The sequence below is a fragment of the Pogona vitticeps genome, chromosome 6 (genome assembly GCF_051106095.1).
Source record: "Pogona vitticeps strain Pit_001003342236 chromosome 6, PviZW2.1, whole genome shotgun sequence".
Lineage (NCBI taxonomy): Eukaryota > Metazoa > Chordata > Lepidosauria > Squamata > Agamidae > Pogona > Pogona vitticeps.
Window position 1 is genome coordinate 115,345,137 of NC_135788.1, and position 24,123 is coordinate 115,369,259.

Here is a 24,123-nt window from a genome sequence, read left to right on the forward strand (position 1 = left end):
GCAGGGGTGTAAAAAAAACAGAAGTACTGTATTAGGAACAGCATACATATTACACCAATATTTAACTGATACTTGGGTTTTTTTTTGTTAAAACTCTGATTTGTTATATAATACCTGTTAAAGACCCTGTTTTGAATGTTTAAATACAAACCATGTCCGTCCATTCGTCTTTGTACAATGACGAATAAAGAATAATAAACACTGCTGTTATTAAATAAATACACATCCTGGAGACTGGAAGGGACTACAGGCAAATCCCACTGGGCCCAGGGCCCACCGTGTGTGATGGGATACCGAATGTTGGGTTTGGCTCAGGGGACTCCTCTGTGTACAAGCTGACTTCAAAGAAAACAGACATCCAGCAGTTGGCTTCAAAGACAACCATGAAAGCAAAGAAGAACGGGCCCAGTCTATTTAGGGTGTGTGTGTGTCGAGGGGGGATCAGAGTATCATGTTGGTAGTATTAGGTGAGCACACTCCTGTACTGCAGTGAGCCCTGGACCCTTTGTGCACCGCAGGAGAGGAAATTGAACACGTTCCATATGCCTTGCCTCCGACGCATTTTTGGAATCACCTGGCAGGACAAAGTTCTAAATAGAGTTCGAATTGTTAGCATGTATACATTACTGAAACAGCAGTGTCTACGTTGGCTCGGGCATGTTGTGAGAATGGCTGAGAGTCCGATTCCAAAAGATCTCCTGTATGGAGAATGAGTGCAGGGAAAGTGCCCCAGAGGGAGACCCCAGCTGCGATACAAGATGATCTGCAAGTGGGATCTGAAGGCCTTAGGAATGGACCTCAACAGATGGGAAACCCTGGCCTCTGAGCGTTCATCCTGGAGGCAGGCACTGCATCACGGCCTCTCCCAATTTGAAGAGACCCTTGTCCAGCAGGCTGAGGCAAGGAGGCAGTCCCAAAAGCAGCCAAATCAGGGAGCTGGACAGGGGACAGATTGGATTTGTCTTCCGTGTGGAAGGGATTGTCACTCTCAAATTGGCATTTTCAGCCACACTAGACACTGTTTCAAGCCGTCCATACAGAGCATATTACCATAGTCTCTCAAGACTGAAGGATGCCTACAGACAGTATTAGGTGACAAAGAAACTACATTTGGGCACATAAGACATTCATCTCATGCCCACCTTGGAACCATTGGGTGGACAGTCTTCTGCCAAGGAATCCATCTGTGACTTGGGTGGCAGGTCCTGTGGTGTTTAGACTAGAGGGGTCAACAAAGTGCACTCCCCCCAGAATGTTTTTTGGACACACACCCAGTCCAGTCTTAGTCCCTTCCTTTTTACTCCCGCAATGCACTGCAGGCAACAAAAAGGGGCACCTTTGAAACAATCCACAAGGCCTTTCCTACAACACTGAAGATTCCAAAATATTCATTTTTCAAAACTGGAGGTGGGCTTCCAGCCATTTCAATTTCTATTTTTTGGGGTGGGTGCATGGGAGGGAGGAGCAGGATTTGTGGAAGCAGAATTTAAATCTTCCTACACTGGCACAAAGCTCATCTGGCTTGCTAGATCTCAGACTGACCGTCCTCACAGGATTCCTGTGAAGCTAACATAGCAAAAGGACGGAAATAACCAGATTCCTGCTCCCTGCCCCACCGCACGGTCCCTCTAAGGCTGGGAAGATAAAAACCGACTCAATAAAGTGAGGCTTCTAAAATGGAGCTCAGGAGAAGTTACTGCTTTGGAACATTGCTCTCTGATGCCTACAGTCGATGCTGGTTGTGGAATCCGACCCCAGGAAAAGTAACTTTTCCAGGGTCGGCTGCTAGGTTCCCTGCCTCACGACCCTGTCTTTCCAAGTCAAGCCAGAAAACCTGGCTTCTGGGTTTCTAAAGAATAAAAAACAAAGAGGAAGGGGGGGAGGGTGCTCCTGAGGGGCAGGACTACAACACCCAGCATCCTTGGCACATGCATGCAGCTGGAACTACAATTCCTATCTCTTACCCACTCACACACACCAGCCAGCCGGCTTAGAAGAGGCTCTCTTGCTTCACCCTAAGGCTTGGAGGAGTATGTGTGAAAATCCCACACTAACTCCATGACCATCATCCACCTTTATTCCTGATATGAAAGCTAGACAGGGAAGAAATTAAGACAAGAGGGGGGAAAAAAAGAGAGAGACCCGTTTATCCGAAATACAGCCCTTTGCGGATACCATGATCAGGATGTGTCCAAAAACAGCACAACCTCAGTTGCATTATTTTGGCTTCTAGGGAGAGTTGAGTCTTGAATTTAATCTAGGTAGGTCCCAGGCAAGCAAGCGGGTCCTCGATCAAGTCATGCCTGACTTTCTTTCTAGGAGCCAAAAAAATATATGATAAAATGGAGGTGGTCCTAGCTGGGGCACAACATGCAAAAGACAAGCCTCATGAGACAGTATCATCAGGCTAAGAAAAGAAAAAGAAAAAGGTCGTAGGAAAAGAGGAAGACCACGTGCGAGAGGGATCGACTCGCTCAAGGAAACCACGACTTTGAGTTTTGCTTTTTTTACCTGTGCCTATGGAGAGGGAAGGGTTAACTCCACTCAAGCTCTCCCCCCCCCCCCCCCGTTGCATTAGGTTAGAGAGAGAGAGAGAGAGGCACGCAATGCTGCATGGACTGGTTTCACTCTAAGGTATAATCACGTTAATCGTAACGCAACCGGCTCCAAAGAAAACCCGTCCGTCTGCCTTTCAGCGCTGGCTGGCCCGGGTGTGTCTCCCCCCTTTTTTTTTTGAAATGAGCCGTCCGAGGGAGGCGGGGCTCTTCTGCTTACTTCCCAAAGGGGCTCCAGGTAGGGCTGTTCCATCTGGAAGGAGAAGAAGGGGGGGAAAGGGGAGGACCCTTCTTTTTCCTCCTTCTGGATAAGGGCGTGCGGGGGGGGGAGAGGGCGACTTTAGAAGAGCCTCCTTTCTTTTCCCCTCCCTCGTCCCCTGGGTGGGCGTGGCTGAATCTGACATATGGGGGCATGCTTTGAGGGGTTTTTTTTGCATTTAAAGGACCAATCAGGAGGGACGAAGGGAATGGGAGGGGGGCCGTCGAAGGAGAGGGAAAAGTTTGTTTGGGAAAAGTTCTGCAAACTTCCTCCCCCCCACTCGCTCCTTTGCACCGTTTATTTAAATATTACAGGAAAAGTGGGGGGGAAAGGGAGACGGCATAGAAAAAAGTGGTGCTGAATTCAAGGAAGGGGAAGGTTTTTTTTTTTCTTCTTCTTCCCTCCACCTGATCCCCCAATTCTGTGACTTTTTTGGGAGGGTGGGTGGAGGAGGAGGAGGGAGGGAATCTCCCTGTTAATCTCTGTTCTCTATCCCTTCTCCTGGAAAAAAGGGAAAAAATGGGTGCAGCAAATTGTGATGATGAAGACTTAGAATTCAAGCTGATTTTTGGAGAAGAGGAGAAAGAACCTTCGGTGATGGGGGTTCCTCTGGAAGGTGAGAGATGGGGAGCTGGCTGGGTATTTTTGGGGGGGCACCTGGCTTATTTATAGGGGGGGAAGGACTGTGATCCAGTACATTGAGGACGATTGGACTTTAAAAATTAGACTATTTTTGAGTGATGTGTGTGTGTGTGTGTGTGTGTCCGATTTACCTGGAAGCCCCCCCCCCCCCACCTTTAAGATATGTTTTTAGGAGGACAGTGCTGGTAGGAACATGCCCATCCTCTTCCAGAGTTTATGCCTGTCTCCCAGAACCTGAGTGGTCGAAAGTTTGAAACTTGACGTCAATGGGTAATTAATATTTGCAATCATCTTAAAATGTGGGTGTTTTTTCTCCCAGGCTGCCTATGAGAAAGGACCAGGCTTGAGTTTCATGGTACTGTATAGGTTTAATGGAAACAATTGTCTTTGACTGCTTTCGGATCACACAGGGCTCTATGTCAAAAGTTGAGTTCCCTGGGAGAGATGAATGAGCTGGTTGACTTTTTTTTTCAGGAATCAGGAGTGGAAGCTAGGAAGTTGGAAGTGCCAAGTTCAAATTGTTGTTTAGTCATAATAAACTCCCTGGTCGCTCTGCAATGACCCATGATCTCTTAGCTTCAGCTGAGGTGTGTCTTATGGTTTAAAGGTTGTCCGGGTTGTCGTAAAGCAGTTTTTTATTTGCTGGAGAAGGGGAGAGCCTTCCTTCCTCGGCTGTCTTTGTTGCCTAGTCTGGAAAGTGTACACAGAAATAGTTAAAAAAAAATACTGAGTGGGAGACAGAAACATAACTGGCATGGGGCATATCCTGGCAAAACTGATGCCAATTGCAGAAGAAAATTCAAATAAGATTTATATGATCAGTTTAGGCCAGTGCGCTGGCAGGTTATTACATGTTCATGACTGCGTCATGGTTAGTTCATGTGTGGTTGTATCAGATTATGATTACACACCGCCCGATTTAAGCGTAAATAGCACTCTTTAGGCACTTGCCACTATGAAACATCTCCATGCCACGGCCAGTGTTATGATCTGAGATAGCAGCACCCACATCACAAATTTCGTCAGATCAGGATTTAGAGTTGTTCTGTTTTGCTTTTTAATTTTTTTTTTCCAGAGCACAAAACACAAAAATCTGGAAATGGTCTTGTGTGGGCTTCTATTCTGAGCGTTCCCTCCTTTTTCTTCCTCTCTGTTTCAAAGCCAAACATCCCCGCATCTCTCTCTCCCTCCCTTCCAAATAAACATTTGTTCCAGAAGAACTTGGAGAAGGGAGAGATGTATGTGTGTGTGTGTGTGTGTGTTTGCCATTGTGTTGGTTGCTTTTGCCGCAGCAGCAGCAGACACGAGACAGCCTTGTGGCACCTTTGACAAATTTATGGGAACGTGCGAGTTCCTCGGCCAAAACCCTGTCTCTCGGATGCTTGAAGTGGTCACGTCAGGGAAAGGGGAAGGAAAGCACTCGAAAACTCAAAATATCACATTTGGAAATCCAGGCTTTGAGATCCAAAATGGAAAAAATGTGGGTTGTGTGACATGGATTTCCACATGCATATTTGAAAAATGAGAAGGGGGGGGAGAGAGGGAACAATTCCCACTTTTTGTGGGTTTTGCTTTTTTTTCCCCCTCTCCAGATCATGTTTGTAGCTCAACCCTCCGCGCTGCCTCATTGCCATCATCCTTCATCTCCCTCTTGGCATCAGTTGTGAGAACATATTTCTTGCTCCTGTAGCCTTTATGAGATTTTGGGGGGGGGGAGCGAGATGGGGAGCAGGAAGGGAAGGGGTTCCAACTCAAAGCAAAATTGTGACCCCCCCCAAACCACCACACATCTCCTTGATTGAAGGGCCCTGCCTGTGAGGAAGCTGGATACCCCCCTACCCAAGACTGCCCCAGAGGCGGTGGTAGGAAACGGGTGTATTATTTTTATTATTTTTATTATTTTTATTATTTTTATTATTATTATTATTATTATTATTATTATTATTATTATTATTATTATTATTATTATTATTATTATTATTATTATTATTATTATTATTATTACTTTAAAAAACCCTACTGAAAGGTCAAACTGTCGCTGAGCAGAGGCAGTGTCTGGTTCAAATGAAATCCAGATGGGGACTGAAGGAGGGCCTCAGGATCCCACTGAAATCCAAGCCCTTCCAGACTGGCCTGAGTCCAAGGCCTCCCCCCCAAAGTCTTTTTTTTGGGTGGGGGTAAGAGAGAAATGGCAGCAAAAATGGGGAGGGGGTGGCAGCATGCACGAGGCCCGGCCTGGACGGCTCTGGCATGCTGTTCTAACTAAAAATCCCTGCAACGGTGCAATTTTCCTTTTCGTCTTTTGGCCCGGGCCCCGTTTCCTCGGCAACGGGGGTCCCTGCCAGTGGAGCCTGGGGCTTTGGGAAATGGCCCTTTAATTGGGTTCAGATGGTGGCCCCTCCCTGACAGTCTCTCTCTCCCCCCCCATCTCCCGCCACTCCATCCCTTTCCTTCCCCCCCTTTTTTTTGTCCTTCCCCGAATCCTGGGTTTGTCTCTCTGGCCCACAAAACAGGGTGGAGGCCTCGAAAAGATTTTGGGCCGGGTTCAGGGGACGTTTTGCGAAGGCCCCTTTCCTGTGCCAAACTTTTCAGAAAAGTTTTCCTCTGAAAGGTGAGGGAAGAGGGGGAGGCCCACAATTTTGGCTTTCTTCTCTCTATCCTTCCTCATCCAGCTAAGAAGTGGGAGAGCAAACCCCTCTGGCGAGACGGGGACCGCCCCACGCTTTCTTTACCGAGCAGTGTTACACAGCCCGGCACGTGTAGGACTCCGGTGCCCATTGGGCTTGATCAGCACGGCTGATGGTTGGGGATGATGGGCGTTGCAGGCCTTTTGGGCGCGGCTGCTGGACGGCACATGGCTAGCTGCTGTTGAGCAAAAGAAATATATTTTTGATTGCTTCCTGGATGTTGTGGTTATGCGCTGTCGAGTTGCCTCTGACTTATGGCCACCCTATCTATGAATGAGCACTCTCCAAAAATGTCTTCTCCTCAATGGCCCTGCTTAGCTCTTCTAAATGGAGGCCTTCGGCTTTCCTTTAGGGAGTCCATCCATCTTGTATTTGGTCTTCCTCTTCTCTTGCTGCTTTCCAGCTTTCCCAACATTATGGTCTTTTCCAGAGAATCCTGCCTTCTCAGGATGTCCCCAAAGTGGGACAACCTCAGTTTCAAATTTCTGCCTCTAGAGATCGTTCAGGGCTTGATTGGATCTACAATCCATCTCCCTCACAACCTTGTGAGGTAGGTGGGCCTAAAAGAAAGAGCAAGAAGGAGGCACGAAAACCCATCACTCCCAGCATCCTGTTCCCAACACGAATCAGCCCAGTTCCTCTAGAAAAGGCTCGCAAACAGGGCATGAATGCAAGAGGCCGGCTTGTTGTCTTGGTTCCTTAGCACTGGACATTCAAAATTATATTTCCTCTGAAAAGGAGAGTTACATTTAGTCACTTATGAAATAGAGAGTTATTTTCTAAAAGTAATTCTTATTACTCATCACAGCGGCTGGAAAGTGATGCATTGTTATCTGTTGCAATTTTTAAAAAAGTAACTCAGTGTGTTTTTACTCTTCCTGCTGGCTTTCTTGGACTGTTTTTAACAGCAACATTGAGGATTAATTATAGAATAAACTATGAAACAACCCTATTAAGATACTTCTAAGAATATCTTTTAGAAATTGACTTTTAAAAGGTTGATCTTGACACCAGAAAAGTAACTGTGTGCCTGCTTGCTACATTACTTAATCGTTATCTATTCATTCTGTTGATATCCTGCTTTCCCTTCAATGAGCCCAGGATGGCACACCTAACTCTCCTTCCCTACCTCCTTTCTTCTCACAACAGTCCTGTGAGGTAGAGCAGGCTGATAGACTGTGACCAACCGTCTCAAGGTGACCCATGGGTTGCTTCATGGCCAAATGGGTTTTTTTAACCAGTCTGACACTTTAGTTACAACACCACATATGCTTTTGAAATTACTTGTTCTGGAAACTTTATTATGCCGTATTGAACACAGAGAAAAACTCGTTGCAGGCAATGGCATTTTTGAAGGTATTTTGAAAAGCAACGTCCTTCAACCCATGTTTCCAAAGGGCTAAACTCTTTTCAGGCAGCGACCTTTGCATGTGAAATGTTGCTTCCAAACATTTGGCTGAAATCCGGTTGTGCAGTTAAAAGACAACCTGAAGCAGACAATTGCTGTTAAATTCAGAAATCTCTACAGGCATTTCCTGTTGCACACTGAGTCGCATAATTCAGTATGCAACAGATAGTGTCTATGGAGAGCTCTTAATTTAATGACAATTTGTTGGTGAGAGGGATGTGGTGGTGCTGAGGATTAAACTGTGGTAGCCTCTGTACTGCAAGGTCAGAAGACCAGCTGTCGTAAGATCGAATCCACGTGAGGGAGTGAGCTCCCGTTGCTTGTCCCAGCTCCTGCCAGCCTACCTGTTCAAAAGCATGTAAAAATGTGAGTAGATAAATAGGGACCACCTCGGTGGGAAGGTCACGGCATTCTGTGTCTAGTCGCGCTGGCCACGTGACCACGGAAACTGTCTTCGGACAAACGCTGGCTCTACAGCTTGGAGACAGGGATGAGTACTGCGCCCTAGAGTCAGACCCGACTGGACTAAATGTCAAGGGGAACCTTTCCCTTAACCTGCTGGTGAAAATCACATCTTTTAGGTAACGGCACAACAGGATTTTGGCCTCCCTGTCAAATTATGGCAAAACTTGACCTCCTGGATGGATTAAATGGATTAAGTATCCAACTGTGGAGCCTGAGGTTGGAAGTTGGATTCCCCACTGCAGTTCTAAGATGATGATAGTGATGATTCATTTGGTATACAGTGGTGCCTCGCATAGCGAGGTTAATCCGTTCCAGATTAACCTTCCCTATGTGAAAACTTCGTTAAACGGAAAGTAAAAAGCCATTGTTCCAAATCGGCTAAAAACTCACCGTTTAGCGAAGTCTTCCCATAGCCGGCAGCCATTTTCGCGCCCTCGGTAAGCGAGGGGAGGGCGCGAAAACGCTGCACGCGGCCATTTTGGCTGTTCCGGTGGTCATTTTGGACCCACCGAACAGCTGATCCGCGGGGCGCAAAGCGAAGGTCGGTAAGCGAAACGCTTACCGACCTTCGCTATGCGGGTTTCGCCCATTGGGGCCATCGGTAAGCGATAGCATTAGCGATCACGGAAACCGCATCGCTATGCGATTTCGTCGTTATACGTTGCGCTCGTTAAGCAAGGCACCACTGTAAAGAGAAAGCTTCTTATTTGTGCATCTACTCCAGTTTTGTCTACTCTGGGTGGTAGCATCTATAGGGTCTCCGTCACGCTACTTTTAACTGGTGATGTTTGGGTTTCAAACCTAAAACATAGACCTTTCTAGGACTTCTCCCTATGCAATACCTCTGGCTGACTTGGCAACTTCCAGAGCTAGACTTCCTCTAAATCTGGAGGTTTTGCTTCGCTAGATGGATTGACTTCTGAGTATTACTCCAGTCTTAGGTGGCAGGAACGAAGTTTCAAATGGGATGTGTGTGACCATTCTAGCGTTGTTGACCAAAAAGGTTATTTTTTCTGAGTTCATGGGGGTTTTATATGGTTTTGGCCTCCTCCTATTTCCAAATAAGCATGGACTGGACAAAATCATCGCTGTTGTAGTAATTCAAAAGATTTACGTGCCGCTAGAATGACAAAATTTGCTCCAAACTATCCCTAACTCAGCTGACCTGGTCCGGATGCAGTGGGTTTTGCCAAGAAGCTGATGTCCCCAAAGTTAGACGCATGATTTGATTCAATGATCCATAGGGTCTCTTCCAGCTCAGCATTTCTAAGATTATTACTATTAAAAAATAATAATCTTAGAACTGCTGAGCTGGAAGAGACCCTTTGGATCATTAAAGCCAGCCCCTGTCAAGGAGGCACATTCGGGAATCAAACTCCCAACCTCTGGCTCCATAACCAGAGTCCTAAACCACTGAGCTATCCATCAGTTTCTTCTCTTCCTTCCTTCTGATGTTCTTTTATGATCTTAGCGTGCTTCTCCCACCTGGTGTTGGAGGGCAACTCAGATTACCCCCTTCCAGGATGGGAATGATAGACATTGTCGCCCATCACATCTGGAAAGAAGTAGTAGTACATGAAGATGCTTCTAAAATCCAACCAAAACAAAAACCAACCCACAGGTCCCAAAAAACAAATTATGGACTTTTTGACCCCTCTAGATTCCAGCAACAGATTCCAAGCTATGAGCAGGAGCTGGGTTTTTTCCCCCCTTTCTGTTTTGCGTAACAGCTTCAAACTAGGCTGTAAACCAAGTTACTTTGGGTTAAAATTTTGTCTTAGCCACAAACTCGGTTGGCAGCTGTAGGCCATGGCTGGTTTCTCAGGGCTTCCAGAGGTGGAGAGGGGGAATAAAAATTAGGAAAAAAAGTGACCTATTTTCTTTGTTGGCTCACTATCTCCACTCTTCATCCTGTCTTCTGGCTTGGCTGATTTCCCATCTTTCTCTGCCCTCCGCAAAATAACAATAACAACAACTACAGCAACAATAACAGCAACAATAATAAATAAATAAAAATAAAAAATCCCAAAGTACACACACACTCTCATACACACACACACAGGCCTGTGCATGCCACACCAGTTCAATTGATGCAACACATCAATGGCCGCTTGTACACAGTCAACAGTAGTGACACATCCACCAGTGGTGGTGGCAACAGGGACCTTGGGGTGTGTGTGTGTGTCTTAAATAGGCATGCATAGAGTGCATGACAACAATCCAGCCGAGATGTAACTAGGGCATGTGTCACTGTGGCCAGATCAAGCCTTTCCGGGCATGGGCACAAATGGATAACCATGGCCATGGGAATGTGGGGCGGTTTATTCATTCTGAAGCCCCACTAAAACTAAGTGTTGTGTTTGAGTTACAATCACATATCTTATCTCTTCCGGAAACCCACTCATGGGTCCAGCAAGACATTCTGCCTTTTTCAGCCTAAAATCTGCTGCTGCCCGAGAGTCGGACACGACTAAAGGACTAAACAGCAACAAAAACATCATCATTCCAAAGTCCAATACAGGTTTTTTTCTACTTGAGGCAGAAAGTCCCTCCGTGGCCATGAAAGTGCCCCCACTTTTCTAATCCAAAATTAAGAAACCTAAGTGGGGCTGAACAAGTGTAGGAGGAAAGGGATCAAACTGCTGCAGGATCGCTTTGATCCCTGCTTCCCCCTCCACTTGGTTTTGTTCTCTCCTCAGCTTACTTCCGTGTATAAGACGACCCTCAATTTTTAATCTAAAGATTTTAGAGAAAAGTATAGTCTTATACGTGGAAAAATATGGTAATTAAAATGACAACAACTTTAAAACTGTGTACCCAGGTTTTGTTACCATTCCACCTCATGGTAGGGCTAGCCAACTCCCAACCCAGCCCTAGTTAAAGTAGGATTAACCTTGGTGTTAACTAAATGTATTGTTAAAGCATCAACTTCTCCTGTGGAATCATATATTTCTTTGTAGTACCTCAGAAAAGAGCTCTTTTTTTTGGTGACAAATTTCCTTTAAGTCAATCTTTCCACCCCGACACCCTCCAGATGTGATATATGACGACTCCCATTGTCCTCAACTGGCATAATGAGACTCCTTTCCCATCATTCCTATCAAGCTCAACTATTTCCCATCACACATTGCAAGCATCATTCTCAGTGTCCATTGACGTCACTGGAAAATGAGTTCCCTGGAAGCGTAACAATGCAGTGCTTATTAAATAATAATTCAGATACTGATAATAAAACATTTAAATGAGCTGTTGAGGAAGTGGATTGTTTTGAAGTTTGGACAACTGTCGCTTAGGGTTTCTGCAGCACCTGAATGATTTACTGGAGCATTCTTCTTGATGGCTGTTATATTTGGAGCAGCTTCCATGTTGCAGAACCGCGAGGGAGGGAGGGAGGGAGGAAAGCCTAAAGAAAGAAAAGCCACAGTTGAAAAGCAAAAGTCGGCTTTTAAGGGGCAGTTGTGCTAAGGAGGCAGCAGTTCGATTTTTCAAGCATATTCCGGGAACATTTAACAAGATTTGACCCGTTTGTTCACCGATGTATCTGTTGGAGATTTCGCAGCCTTGTATGTGGCTAGGGTGACAGTCTCTTCAGCACCAGTTTCTTCCCTGCTTCTGAATTCCAAGAGAGACTCTTTACTCTGTCCCCCCTTCCCCATATTGGAAGCAGTGAGTCTGTTGTTGAAAGGAGACAGCTATGTTCTGTCACTTTGCTGTTTTATCTAGCCAACTGTAAGTAAATGAAACATTTAATCCTTTCTCCAACTCAGTGTCTCAGAGTGATTTATTGAGATTGTAAGTGCCAGTTAGTGAGGAAAAAAAGGGTTGATCTCTGGGCCAATTTGAAGCTGTTCTGCTCTCGAAACCCCGACACTTCTGCTGTGCAGCTAGAGGAATTTAACTAGAAACTCGACAATCTGCAACAGTGCCACCCAGAGAGAGAGAGAGAGAGAGCTAAAACTGCTGTTCTCCTTTGAAGTGGATTACGCAAGGGTCAACCAAGGATGGGGGCCTTCCAGATGGTTTTTAGCCATAGCCCCCAATGTTCCTCAACCATGGTGGTTCTGACTAGGAGGGGCAACCCAGCCATTTCTGAGAGCTGCATTGTTGCCCATCCTGGATTGCAAAAGAAAGATCTATGCCTGCTTATGGAAGGACAGCAGAGATAGGGACAGCCTGGCCTCTAGTGGGAGGGAGTTCCAGAGTCTGGGAGCAGTGACAGAGAAGGCCCTCTACCGTGTCCCCACCAAGCACACCTGTGATGGAGAGAAAGGCCTCCCCTGAGGATCTTAGCACCATCATGGATGGGTCACCAGAATTTCTCATTCCACCTTTGTGTCTTCCTTTACAGACCTGGATGCGGACCATCTCCCGGCCTATTGTTCCCTTACCCTGGGGGACCCGCCTCCTTATGCCTCTCCTCTGGGCATCCCTTGCCCGCACCATCTCAGTGGGGGCCGTGCCGGCATGCATTCGCCCCCTCCCCGGCCTGCCGACTTGGACGGTGACACCTTTGAGAGCCAGCCGGCCCGGCGGGTCCGCCTCGGAGGCTCCCGGGTGCTGGAATGCCCCAGCATCCAGATCACCACCATTTCCCCGAGCCATCGGATCGAGGAAGACGACTGGGACTCCTCTCCTCGGGACTACCTCCTGCTGGAGGCTTTTGGGGGCTACCGGGAGGCAGCCCCAGCTTCGGGCTTCTTCACCCCAAGTCCGGCCAGCAGTGGCAGCGTCTCTCCCTGGAGCTTTTTTTCGGACGACGAGGCCCCCACCGGGGACGACGTCGAGCACGAGTTGAATGAGGCGGCCGCCCGCTTTGCTCTTAGTTCCCCCTTGGGCTCTCCACGGGGCTCCCCGAAACCGTGGTCATCTGCCGATGAGTCATGGCCCGCTTACGGCTATTCCCCGAGCCGGGGAGCCGAGGATGGATGGATGCTTCTCGGCCCTCGTCCAGCGTCTCCCTGTGGCAAACGCCGTTACTCCAGCTCTGAGACACACTCTTCAGCTTCCCCATGTTTGTCCCGGAGAGGGAGCCTAGGAGAGGAAGTTCTGGGGGACTCTGGGGAGGTGGGAGGCGATGTGGTCCCCTTCAACTGTACCGGAGCCCGGCTGATGGAGAGCATTCCCCAGAAAGCCAGGAAGACTTCGACGGAGCAGACAGTCGCCTTGACCAGGAAGGAGGAAAACGGCTGCAACGGAGAAGACGGGAACGGTGGCCCAATGGGAGGATTTGGGCTTGGTCTGGGACGTAAAGAAGGGATGGATTACCTCGCCGTTCCCTCTCCCTTGGCGTGGTCCAAAGCTCGTATCGGAGGACACAGCCCTGTATTCAGGTAATACCTGCTAAAGAGGGGAGAAAGGCTTCCATTTCTTGTTAAGAATGTGTTTTTTGGGATTCAGAAAGTTTCTCTCTTGAAAGAATGGTCAACCACTCTTGGGAGGATGCTCAACCAGGGCATGATGGGAATATCCGTCTTCTGATGTTTATCTCCAGTAGCCCTTTTTCAGCCTGAGGTCCCAGTTCCCGTTTTAGAAGGGTCTCAGGACCCACCAAGGTTGAGGATAGGATCATAGCGAGGTGAGCAGGCCTAGGTATAATTATTACCTTTTGGTAGACTTTCCCACCAAGCGTATAAAGCAAAGCTTGATTCTCTATGTGTTTACTCGGACATAAACTCCAATGCAACAGCAGCCTTGCAGGCAGAAACAGAGAAAGTCACGCTGATGTGTTGTTGATTTCCGAGTCTTGAGCATTCCAGGAACACTCATCTTTTTCACCTAATTCTAAAGACTGATCACATTTCTGGGATCTAATTTCTCCTTAGTTTACCCCCAAAATATGCAGTTTTTACCACGGAATGAGGTAGCTGCAAGAGAAGTGACATTAGGTAAAGGTAAAGGTTCTCTGTATTCCACGAAGGCTTTCACGGCCGGGATCTAATGGTTGTTGTGGGTTTTTCGGGCTTCTTGGCCGTGTTCTGAAGGTGGTTTTTCCTAATGTTTTGCCAGTCTCTGTGGCCGGCATCTTCAGAGGACAGCAAACTGTGCTCTTGCTGTCCTCTGAAGATGCCGGCCACAGAGACTGGCGAAACGTTAGGAAAAACCACCTTCAGAACACGGCCAAGAAGCCCGAAAAACCCACAACAACCAGTAAAGGTTCTCCTTGACATTTAGTCCAGTCGTGTCCAACTCTAGGGCGCGGTGTTCATCCCCGTTTCCAAGCCGTAGAGCCAGCGTTTGTCCAAAGACAGTTTCCGTGGCCAGGTGGCCAGCGTGACTAGACACGGAATGCCGTTACCTTCCTACCAAGGTGGTACCTATATATCTACTTCCATTTTTGCATGCTTTTGAACTGCTAGGTTGGCAGGAGCTGAGACAGGAAACGGAGCTCACTCCATTGTGTGGATTCAATCTTATGACTGCTGGTCTTCTGACCTTGCAGAACAGAGGCTTCTGTGGTTTAACCCGCAGCGTCACCATGTTCCTCTGACATGACACCTCCTTAAATTAAATTACACTGTTAACTGTTGTGTCTTTTTTATTGGAAGCAGAAGGAACTCTTTTTGCTCCTCCTACTACTACTACTTGTTGTAGCAGCAGCAGCCGTAGTAGTTCCAGGGGATGCCAAAAATCGAAAATAAAGAATTGGAAAAACGAACAAAAGTACAGAGATCTAGTAACTGAAACATCTCGCTTGGGGATGAAACACACTTCAGTGGGCCCTGTAGTCATTGGGGCTTTGGGAACAACACCGAGAAATTTGACACAGTGCTATAAGCAGTTGCAAATCTCAGAAATCACACCATCAGAGTTACAAAAAAAATGGGAATATTAGGAACAGCATAATACGGTGCCTATATTTAATAGATACTTAGGTTTTTGGTTAAAACTTGTATCTGTCCTATAATGCCAGCCAATGTGTTTTGTAAATTTGAGTCAGAGGTTGGGAGTTCGTTTCCCCATTCTGCTTCCTTAACAGGGACTGGATTTAATGATTCAGAGGGTCCTATCCAGCTCTACAGTTCTAAGGTGATGATGATGAGGAGGAATAGCAGTTACTTCTGAGCATTGCCCAGTTCTGCCCAACAAAGAAACTACCTGCCACGTATCCTTCCCATTGGCTCGGGCGAGGGAGAGCACGTGGAGAAGATTCTTTTTTGGGCTACAAATCCAACGATCCCCCTACAGGCTGGTGGACTGTGGGGGTTGTATTCCCCCTCGGTCCTTCCCCCCCCCCTCCAGCCCTGATGGCAAATGAATCCTCTGCTATAGGAGGGAAGTCTTGGATCGCCTTTCCTCCACCCACTTCTAAGCCAGCCGGACTGAATTTGCCAGCTGCGCTGACGGCTCTTTGGTCTGGCTGCCAGAGGTTCTGTTGTATAAAAACAACTTGTCAAGCCAGCCCCAGGCAGAAGGGCTGGTGTCTCCAGTTACACATCCCAGACCCCAGCTCTGCATGTTTGCTGTGGTGGGGGATGAGGATGGGGGAGTATGTGTGTGTAGGGAAGTGGCATAAACATGTCCTGGTTCCTTCCCTGTTAAGGTAAGCAAGTGGCTATGAAGAATTTTCTCCTGCTTAGCGGATCTGCCTCGTGATGACCTTCGAGTCTGGGGCAGGGTTTCTGCCTCCACCCTCCCCATCTCCATTTTTTTTTAAAATTCAAAAATCTATGGCCGGCTTTGTCTCGTGCCCTCCGCTCCCAGCCCCGCCACTGTTCCTCCACGTTAGAGGAAAAATCAGGAAACGGCTGCGCGGTTGTGGAAACAACAGAAATGCAGGGACAGGTGATCTCTTTAATCAGCCATTAAGAATATAAATCTATAAAATCAGAAAGCGAAAAAACAAAGAGCAAACGTTGGGTGATCAGTCATATTATCCAAGGCCGTGCATCAAGTTCTTGTGGGTCGTTCCAACTTATACGCTGTTATTAATGTCCCAAATTCCAAAGTAGAGCTTTTTCATTGTTTTAAGGCACTGGTTCTTAACCTTGGGTTACTCAGGAGTTTTGGACTGCAACTCCCAGAAGCCTTCACCACCAACTGTGCTGGCTGGGGTTTCTGGGAGTTGCAGTTCAAAAACATCCGAGTAACAAAGGTTAAGAACCACTGTTTTAAGGCAAAGGTCCACTTCACAAAACACCTTTTTTTTTTTTTTGTAGGCATCGGTGGATGCATTTGAAAAGCAAGGGAGGGGCGATTTTTTCCAGGGATAGGTCTCATAGCCATGCAGAGAAGAGAGTTAAACCTTTTCTCATAGTAAGAAATCCTCTACCAAAGTGCCCCCCCCACCTGTACTCCAGGGGAATTTTATTAGCACCACTGGAAGTTTTACACCATTATACACCATGGCGGAAAAGGGAAAAATCCATAAACCCCTTATAACTGCTCAATGGTGACATCTGTCTAGAGAGGGACAGAAATGGGGCTGGCTCTATCATTAGACAAAGTGAAACAGTCTCCCCCTCCCCTGAGTCAACAGATTTTGGGTGTCATTAAAGAGGAAGTAAGTAATTATTTGTTTAAATTATGCTTCGGGGAGAAGGAGCATTAGCACCTCTGCCTCGGATGCAAACATATTTTGCCATGGTCTGGCTTTTAATCGGTCATTGTTTCATAATGGCTGAGCAGATCTGCACAAGCAGAAGTCAGCTAGGGGGTTGTGTAGCAAATTTAGGCTGGTTTTTTTTTAAATTTTAATAATATTTTATTAAAAGAATACAAAATACACCTACTACTACAGAAAAAAAAACTATAAAATACAGAGCGCTGCTCTGGAATAGATAGCGGACAATAAACGTATGTTTCCTATTTTTTCCTCATATCAACGTGGAGGTAGCTAGACCTCCCAAGCTCAACACTCATCTGCTTTTCTCTGGCACGAGCGTAAATACGAAATATTCTTACAAAGAGGGTCTCTTTAATTCTGCCGTACGTTGTGGTCACTTTTTAAAAAATCTTTCCCTTTTTTGTGGGAGTTTTAGGTGCGCAAAATGTTGTATCAGTAGGTCTCTTGATAAGAATACATGAATTGCTCTGTGTAGCTGTCAAGGACATTTTATTAGCAATACGTTTTGCCTGCATGCTGCTTTATCAATGCATCAACAGCTGGGTAGCTCAATGGTTTAGGTATCTGGCTGCCGAGGCAGAAGTTGGGAGTTCGATTCCCCACTGCGCTTCCTTGACAAGGGGCTGGACTTGAGTGGCCACTTCCAGTTCTGTAGTTCTAAGATGAGGATGATTATCATCAACAGCAACAACACAAGCAGCAAAATGTGGCTGATTAGCAACAGCCAGATTTAGAAGAATATCAGGAGAAACTTCCTAACTGTTAGAGCAGTACAACAATGGAACCAATGACCTTGAGAGGTGGGGAGTGCTCCAACGCTGGAGGCATTCAAGAGAAAACTGGACAACCCTCTGTCAGATCTGCTTTGACTTGGATTCCTGCCTCAAGTAGGGGGGGGGGGTTGGACTGGATGGCCTTATTGGCCCTTCCAACTCAATGATTCTATGATTCCTTTTTTTTTGACTGCAAGATGTGTGCCGCTCCATCACATTCTGTGTCAACTGCGCACCGTCTGAAGTTGAAAAAGAAGCTCTTGACTCAGCAGCCATCTGATGATGACATCCTTCCCACTGTGTAGGCAGAGCTTCTCCACAGGACACCAGCCATTGTCCCTTGACCTGTTAGTGTATGCTATGCTCCGTTAGTCATAGTCAAAGGTATGGTTTTTCCTGTAGCGATGTATGGAAGTAAGAGCTGGACCATAAAGAAGGCTGACTGCTGAAGAACTGATGCTTTTGAACTGTGGTGCTGGAGGAGGCTCTTGAGAGTCCCCTGGACTGCAAAGAGAAGAAACCAATCCATTTTGAAGGAAATCAACCCTGAGTGCTCACTGGAAGGACAGATCCTGAAGCTGAGGCTCCAGTACTTTGGCCATCTCATGAGAAGAGAAGACCCTCTGGAAAAGATCCTGATGTTGGGAAAGTGTGAGGGCAAGAGGAGAAGGGGACGACAGAGGACGAGATGGATGGACAGTGTCATCGAAGCGACCAACATGAATTTGACCCAACTCCGGGAGGCAGTGGAGGACAGGAGGGCCTGGCGTGCTCTGGTCCATGGGGTCACAAAGAGTCGGACACGACTTAACCACTAAACAATAACATGCTCCTTTAAACTTTCTATATATTCCAAATGTAATAGAGTTGACGGCGTCTTTTTAATGTATCACCATTGTGTCATTTGTATGGTGTTTTGTGAACCTCTATGCAAATGGCTTCAATTTGAAAAAACTGATATAAATCTCACAAGTTTGAAAAACTGATATAAATCTCCCCCAGGTTTTTTCCTATCTGAATATGAGTAACATTTGCAAATGGTCTGGTCAACTCTGATCTTAAAAAAATTGATCTCAAATTCTCACCTCGATCTGACAGTGGGTTGGGCCAATCAGATGGAACCCCATAAGATCAGGTTAAGAAATAAAGAACTTCTCTTTCATCAGAACTCACCATTTATTTATGAGTTGCAAAATGGCCACTGGTTCAGATGAGTTTTTAAAAACGGTTGGATAGCTCAGTGGTTTGGGTCTCTGACATCAGAGCCAGAGGTTGGGAGTTTGAATCCCCCACTGGGCCTCCTTGACGGGGGCTGAACTGGATGACCCATAATGCATGCTTCACGGCTGTGATCTGAATGAAGGCTAGCAAGAAAGCACATGGTAGGTTTAAAAGGGTCTCAGAATGAGGCTGGAGGGAAAGGATATTCCAAATGCTTGAGGACTAGCAACCTTGTGTAGTCTTGTCTATGTAGTAAATATTCTGGTTCCACTGATGGGCCGTTTGGGTAAAAACAGAAAGAGGTTTTGAATCGAGTGACAGTGAGTGTTACAGGCAGCAAGAAGTTTAACTGGATGCTTGAAAGTGGGGGAAGAAATTTTGATGGTGCCATGAAGTCGGGGGTTGGGCAGAGAAACGGGACATTTTCTTACCAGCCCTTTCCGCAACCAGATCATAACTGAAATGGCCAAAAAATGTGGAGGAAAAATTCAAAATAGATGACTTGATGCATTTCTGGTTTTGATATTTTTTTTAATGTGAGCTTTTGATGGCTTGGCGTCACTGGTCCATAATGTTTCCAGGAACAGAACTAGCATTTCCACATCAAAAAGTTTTTTTTTTAGTTTTGATTTTTTTTCCTTCTGGCTGGAGGGGGTTGCCTGGGGGGCTAAAAAAATGCTTTGGGAGTACATGTGCCATTGGTCAGATTCACCCGTTCTAGAGACCGAACAACGTATTTTTAATTGTAATTTGATAATATTTGATGGTACTTGTGTTTCAGATCTTCCTCCTGTCTGTCAGTTAAATGTTGATTTCCTGTTCTTTTGAAGAACAGCAGGAAGTGGAGGGGGGAGTATTTTGGCATGCCACAATGTTACAGAGATGAGGAAAAAGCCACAAACCTTCTGGAGCAGTGGCTAAACTGCAGTACTGCGGTCAAGCCTCTGCTCATGGCCTGAGTTTGATGCCTATTGGCTCTGTTAGCTGGCTTGAGGTTGATTCAGCCTGCCGAAGTTGGTAAAATGAATATCTAGTTTCTCTGAGGGACAAAGTGCTTGTTTGCATCATTATGTTGTCAATCACCCAGAAAGTGCTCCAAGCAGTATATATAAGTTGAAACAATAACAACATCTTGCATTGGCATTTGAAGAAAAAGAGTAGAGCGTGTGATTGGGTTTCTGAAGTTTCTAGGTTTGACCCTTGAACTCATTTCCAGTATGAGGAAAGAGAGAGCTGCTGTCGTTCTGAACAAATAACACAAGGCTAGTAGGACAAGGGACGTGGTGGCAATGCGGGTTAAACCGCAGAAGCCATTGTGCTGCAAGGTCAGAAGACCTGTAGTCGTGAGATTGAATCCACGCGGCGGAGTGAGCTCCCATCGCTTGTCCCAGCTCCCGCCAACATAGCAGTTTGAAAGCATGTAAAAAATGCGAGTTGATAAATAGGTACCACCTCGGTGGGAAGGTCACGGCGTTCCGTGTCTAGTCACGCTGGCCACGGGACCACCGAAACTGCCTTCAGACAAACGCTGGCTCTACGGCTTGGAAAACGGGGATGAGCACCGCGCACTAGAGTCGGACTAAATGTCAAGGGGAACCTTTACCCTTACCAGTAGGACAAAAGTTTGACCTAGTATAAGGTAGAAAGGTTACCTGGGAAACTGACACTTCATTTGGACTGTGTGGTGTCAGTCCCTTCAGCCGGTATATCCCATGACTGCTACCTGTTGCAGAGTTTTGAATTTTTGGTTAAATTCCTCTAGTAGTGCAGCAGAAGTAAAAAAAAAAAGAAAGAATAAAAGGTTCCATTACTTACAAATTAAACAGCAAATGGACAAACGCTTCAACAGATTCACTGCTTCCAACGGAGTAAAGGAGAGGGAAAGAGGCACAGATCAGAGAGGCTGGGCTCTCTTTTAATTCAGAGGCAGAGAAGGAATGATTGGATACTGCTAGATAGATTGACAGTCACTCTAGCCCGGAAAGGCCCCTCCCAACCAAACCTACTAAAGGCGTGCAAGCTTGCAAAGACTCCAACACTAGCTTCAGGATACAGAGGTTGTATTCCGAGAAAGTACGTTTTCCAGGCCTATTTTACATGTACTTTTTATTTCACATAAGGTTGTATTAATTCCAAGTCATACCTGGTCATTTTTGTGTTGAAATTAAGTTCAGGTCCAGGGCTTAAACGGGTTCCCCTTGTCTTTGCAAATCTGCAGGTCCTCTGCTCTCCCACCTCTGGACTGGCCCCTCCCCAGCCAATATGAACAATATGAGCTGAAAATTGAAGTGCAGCCTCGAACTCACCACCGAGCACACTATGAGACAGAGGGCAGCAGAGGTGCAGTGAAAGCCGCTCCAGGAGGACATCCCGTGATAAAGGTATCTGCGGGGTGGGCAGAGAAATCACAAGCTGGTCTCAGAGTGGGGTGGTGGGTTATAGCCTAATACTGAGTGGATCTGGGTTCAAATCTCCACTCGTAACCTTTGGGTGAGTTACCAGATCTCAGCTTAACCTACCTTATAGGGTCACTGGGGAGGCCTTCCACCTGGAGCTGTTTGGAAGAAAGATGGGATAAAACTGTAATGATGAATTGAATAACGATGATGGGGGGGGGAGGAGTGATGGAGCAAAGAGGGTGAGCCGTTGTCCTCAAGGTCATCTAGACCAGTGGTTCTTAACCTTTTTGAAAGAAACTCCCCCTTGAGCCATTGAGGAAGTTATCATCGCCCCCCTCCCCGCGGTGATGATATTTATTTATTTATTTATTTATTTATTTATTTATTTATTTATTTATTTATTTATTTATTTATTTTATTTTATTTTATTTTATTTTATTTTATTTTATTTTATTTTATTTTATATCCCGCCTATCTAGTCGGTTAAGACCACGCTAGGCGGCTTACAACATAGAAATACACAATGAAAATAATATATAAAACAGTTTTTACATAATAAAAACCTGTCGACAAAACAGCGTTCCGTGTCTAAGTCGCACTGGCCATGTGACCACGGAAGATTGTCTTCGGACAAAAACGCTGGCTCTATGGCTTGGAAACGGGGATGAGCACCGCCCCCTAGAGTCGAACACGACTGGACAAAAATTGTCAAGGGGAACTTTTACCTTTACCTTTACCTAAGAACTGCTGGATAGATCAAGTGGTTTAGGGATCTGGCTGCGGAGCTAGAAGTTGGGAGTTCGATTCCCCCACTGGGCCTCCTTGAAAAGGACTGGACTTGATGATCTATACTATAGGATCCCATTCCAGTTTTGCAGTTTTTAAGATTAGATTAGATCAGATTGCCAGTAAAAAGATTATACTCAACCACTCCACACCCTCAGTTTATTTCATGGTTTAATTTGAACCTACATCTCCCCTATCTTCAGCTAAGACCCTAACAACCATACCTCACTGGGCCTTAATTTAATGATTTATTTACTAGGCAATGTCAGCCAAATTAATCCAGTAGGAGAAGGGAGAGCTGGTTCCTTCTTCTGCTCCTCCTTGAAAGAGGCTAGATTTGGAGATCCATAGCAGCCCTTCCAGCTCTTTACTTCTAGCATGATGAAGAAATGCCCTTTCTTTGCTTTTTTTTTTTCATCATTTTCTTCTTCTTTGGGCTGGTTTGAAAACATCTCTCCAGCAATTTGAGCGAGGAAAACTGTTCCCACTTCAAAGAATTTCCTAACGGCATTTAAAAAAAGAAAAATGGTAAATGTCACAGGCTTTGTTTATAACAAATTGTGCAATAGATGTCCACTAAATGTAGGTTAAATAAGAGGGAAATGCTTGGCTTAAAATAAAACAGGAACGAGTGAGCAATTCTTGGCCTGCTCACTCTTAAAATGAGAGGATGAGGGAAGAGATTTTGGAGCAGGAAAGATTCGGGAGGTGGGGTAAGCCCAACCGAGCTTCAGTGAAATTCCTTCAGTGCTGTATTCCTGCTCTCACCTGGCTTAATTTAATCCATTTACAATTTCATGGCCTTTATAAGTGGGATCTGCCATCGAGGGCTTCAGACGTCAAGTCCAGAAATTCTCTTCTCTCTCTCTGTTTTTTCTCTCTTTCCCTTTTATTCCCATCCTCCCTTTTAAAACATGCAGGCTTCCCTTCCGCAGCACATTCCCCTGTAGCCAGGATCTTGGGTCTGCCCTTTCCCACGCTCTAAGACCAGAGTCGTAAGGCTGGTCTCCTCCTGCACCCATTCCTCTGCGTCATTCTTTGCCGACGATAGAGAGAGCAAATGGGGTGGGCAAGAGAGAAGAGCCACGTGTGCAGAAAGATACCTCCCCAGGCAGATTTTAACAAAGTTTTTTGTTCGCCTTCTGTTTGTGTTCAAGTTCTGACTCCTCCCAAGGGGTCCATTTCTATTTCCTTCTAAGCTGCGCATCTCATTCACCTTTCCCCTGTGAGCTTTCTGTTCCACTGTTTGAAAAAGTTACGTATTTTTCCGTGTATAAGACACCCCCCATTTTCCTAACAAGTGGAGGGGAAAGCAGGGATCAAAGCGCTGCAGGATCACTTTGATCCCTGCTTTCCCCTCCACTTGTTTTTGTTCTTTCCTCATCTTACTTTTGTGTATAAGATGACCCTCAATTTTTAGTCTAAAAATTTTAGACAAAAGTATAGTCTTATACATGGAAAAATATGGAACTTTTTTTGGGGGGGTGCCTCCCGCAAGTCCCCGTTCAGCAGGGCTGATTGGAAGGCCCTGGAACCTATACTTTAAAAAGAGTAACTTTTCCAAGCTTTGTCTTCTACTTCCCATTTTCTCACCACCGCCCTCCTCCCTGAAAAGCTGGCAGAGATCTGTGCTGGAACAAGATTGCTTCCCTTATTCTGTACCCCCCCTCCAACAAAGAGGGCTTTCTGGAATGTTCCATCTTGCATGACATGACGATGAAGGGGGAGAAGATGTCGAAAAAGGAGTGTTTCCTTTAAAGCTCAAATCGACTGCAGCTGTTAAGTCTTGGCTTCTGATTAAAAACATGTGGCCATACCCTGAGGCGAGACCACCAAACGGCTGCTGTCTCCAACTGCAAGAGAGAATGCCAGAAACCATTGACTAGTAAGGGGTGCTGGGGGTGGCGACTGAAATGGTACAGCCCATATGGGGAATGGCGTTCCCTGTTCGTAAGTTTGCATTCATAGGTCTGATTCAAGATGGGGATTAACTTGAATACCCTGATGGAAATTCAGCAATCATAGAAACGAATCTAACATGGAAATATTGGCCTATTCTTATCTGCTACAATAATTTGAAAAGACACAGGACAACACTTGAAACCTTCCCTCTCTCAACTGTTAGTGTTTATGAACATTCCGTGAAACCAGCCTCATAGAAACTTTGGGGAAAGGGGTTTCCTAGCTCTGCTGGTTGAGAATCCTTCTGAAGGAGCCACAACCATGACATCTGAAAACAGATTTCTGTGTTTTGCCCATGACAAAGTGAATCCAACCGTCCATTTGCCACTGGCAAGAGTCTCAATTGTTGTATGATGTCACAGAATGTTCAAAAATACTCCATAATGTTTGAAGGAGAAAGTTC

General features: G+C 46.0%; 1 protein-coding gene across 1 annotated transcript in view; it reads left to right on the plus strand.

The window, feature by feature from the left end:
* Window positions 1-2,598: 2,598 nt before the first annotated feature.
* Window positions 2,599-24,123, plus strand: part of NFATC4 (nuclear factor of activated T cells 4) — a 35,111-nt gene continuing 13,586 nt past the window's right edge. The window contains exons 1-4 of the mRNA XM_020815898.3: window positions 2,599-2,634; window positions 3,327-3,430; window positions 12,365-13,346; window positions 20,792-20,954. Of these exons, the coding sequence (XP_020671557.3) occupies window positions 3,334-3,430; window positions 12,365-13,346; window positions 20,792-20,954 (1,242 nt within the window). The 5' untranslated portion in view covers window positions 2,599-2,634; window positions 3,327-3,333. The remainder of the gene's footprint in view (window positions 2,635-3,326; window positions 3,431-12,364; window positions 13,347-20,791; window positions 20,955-24,123) is intronic.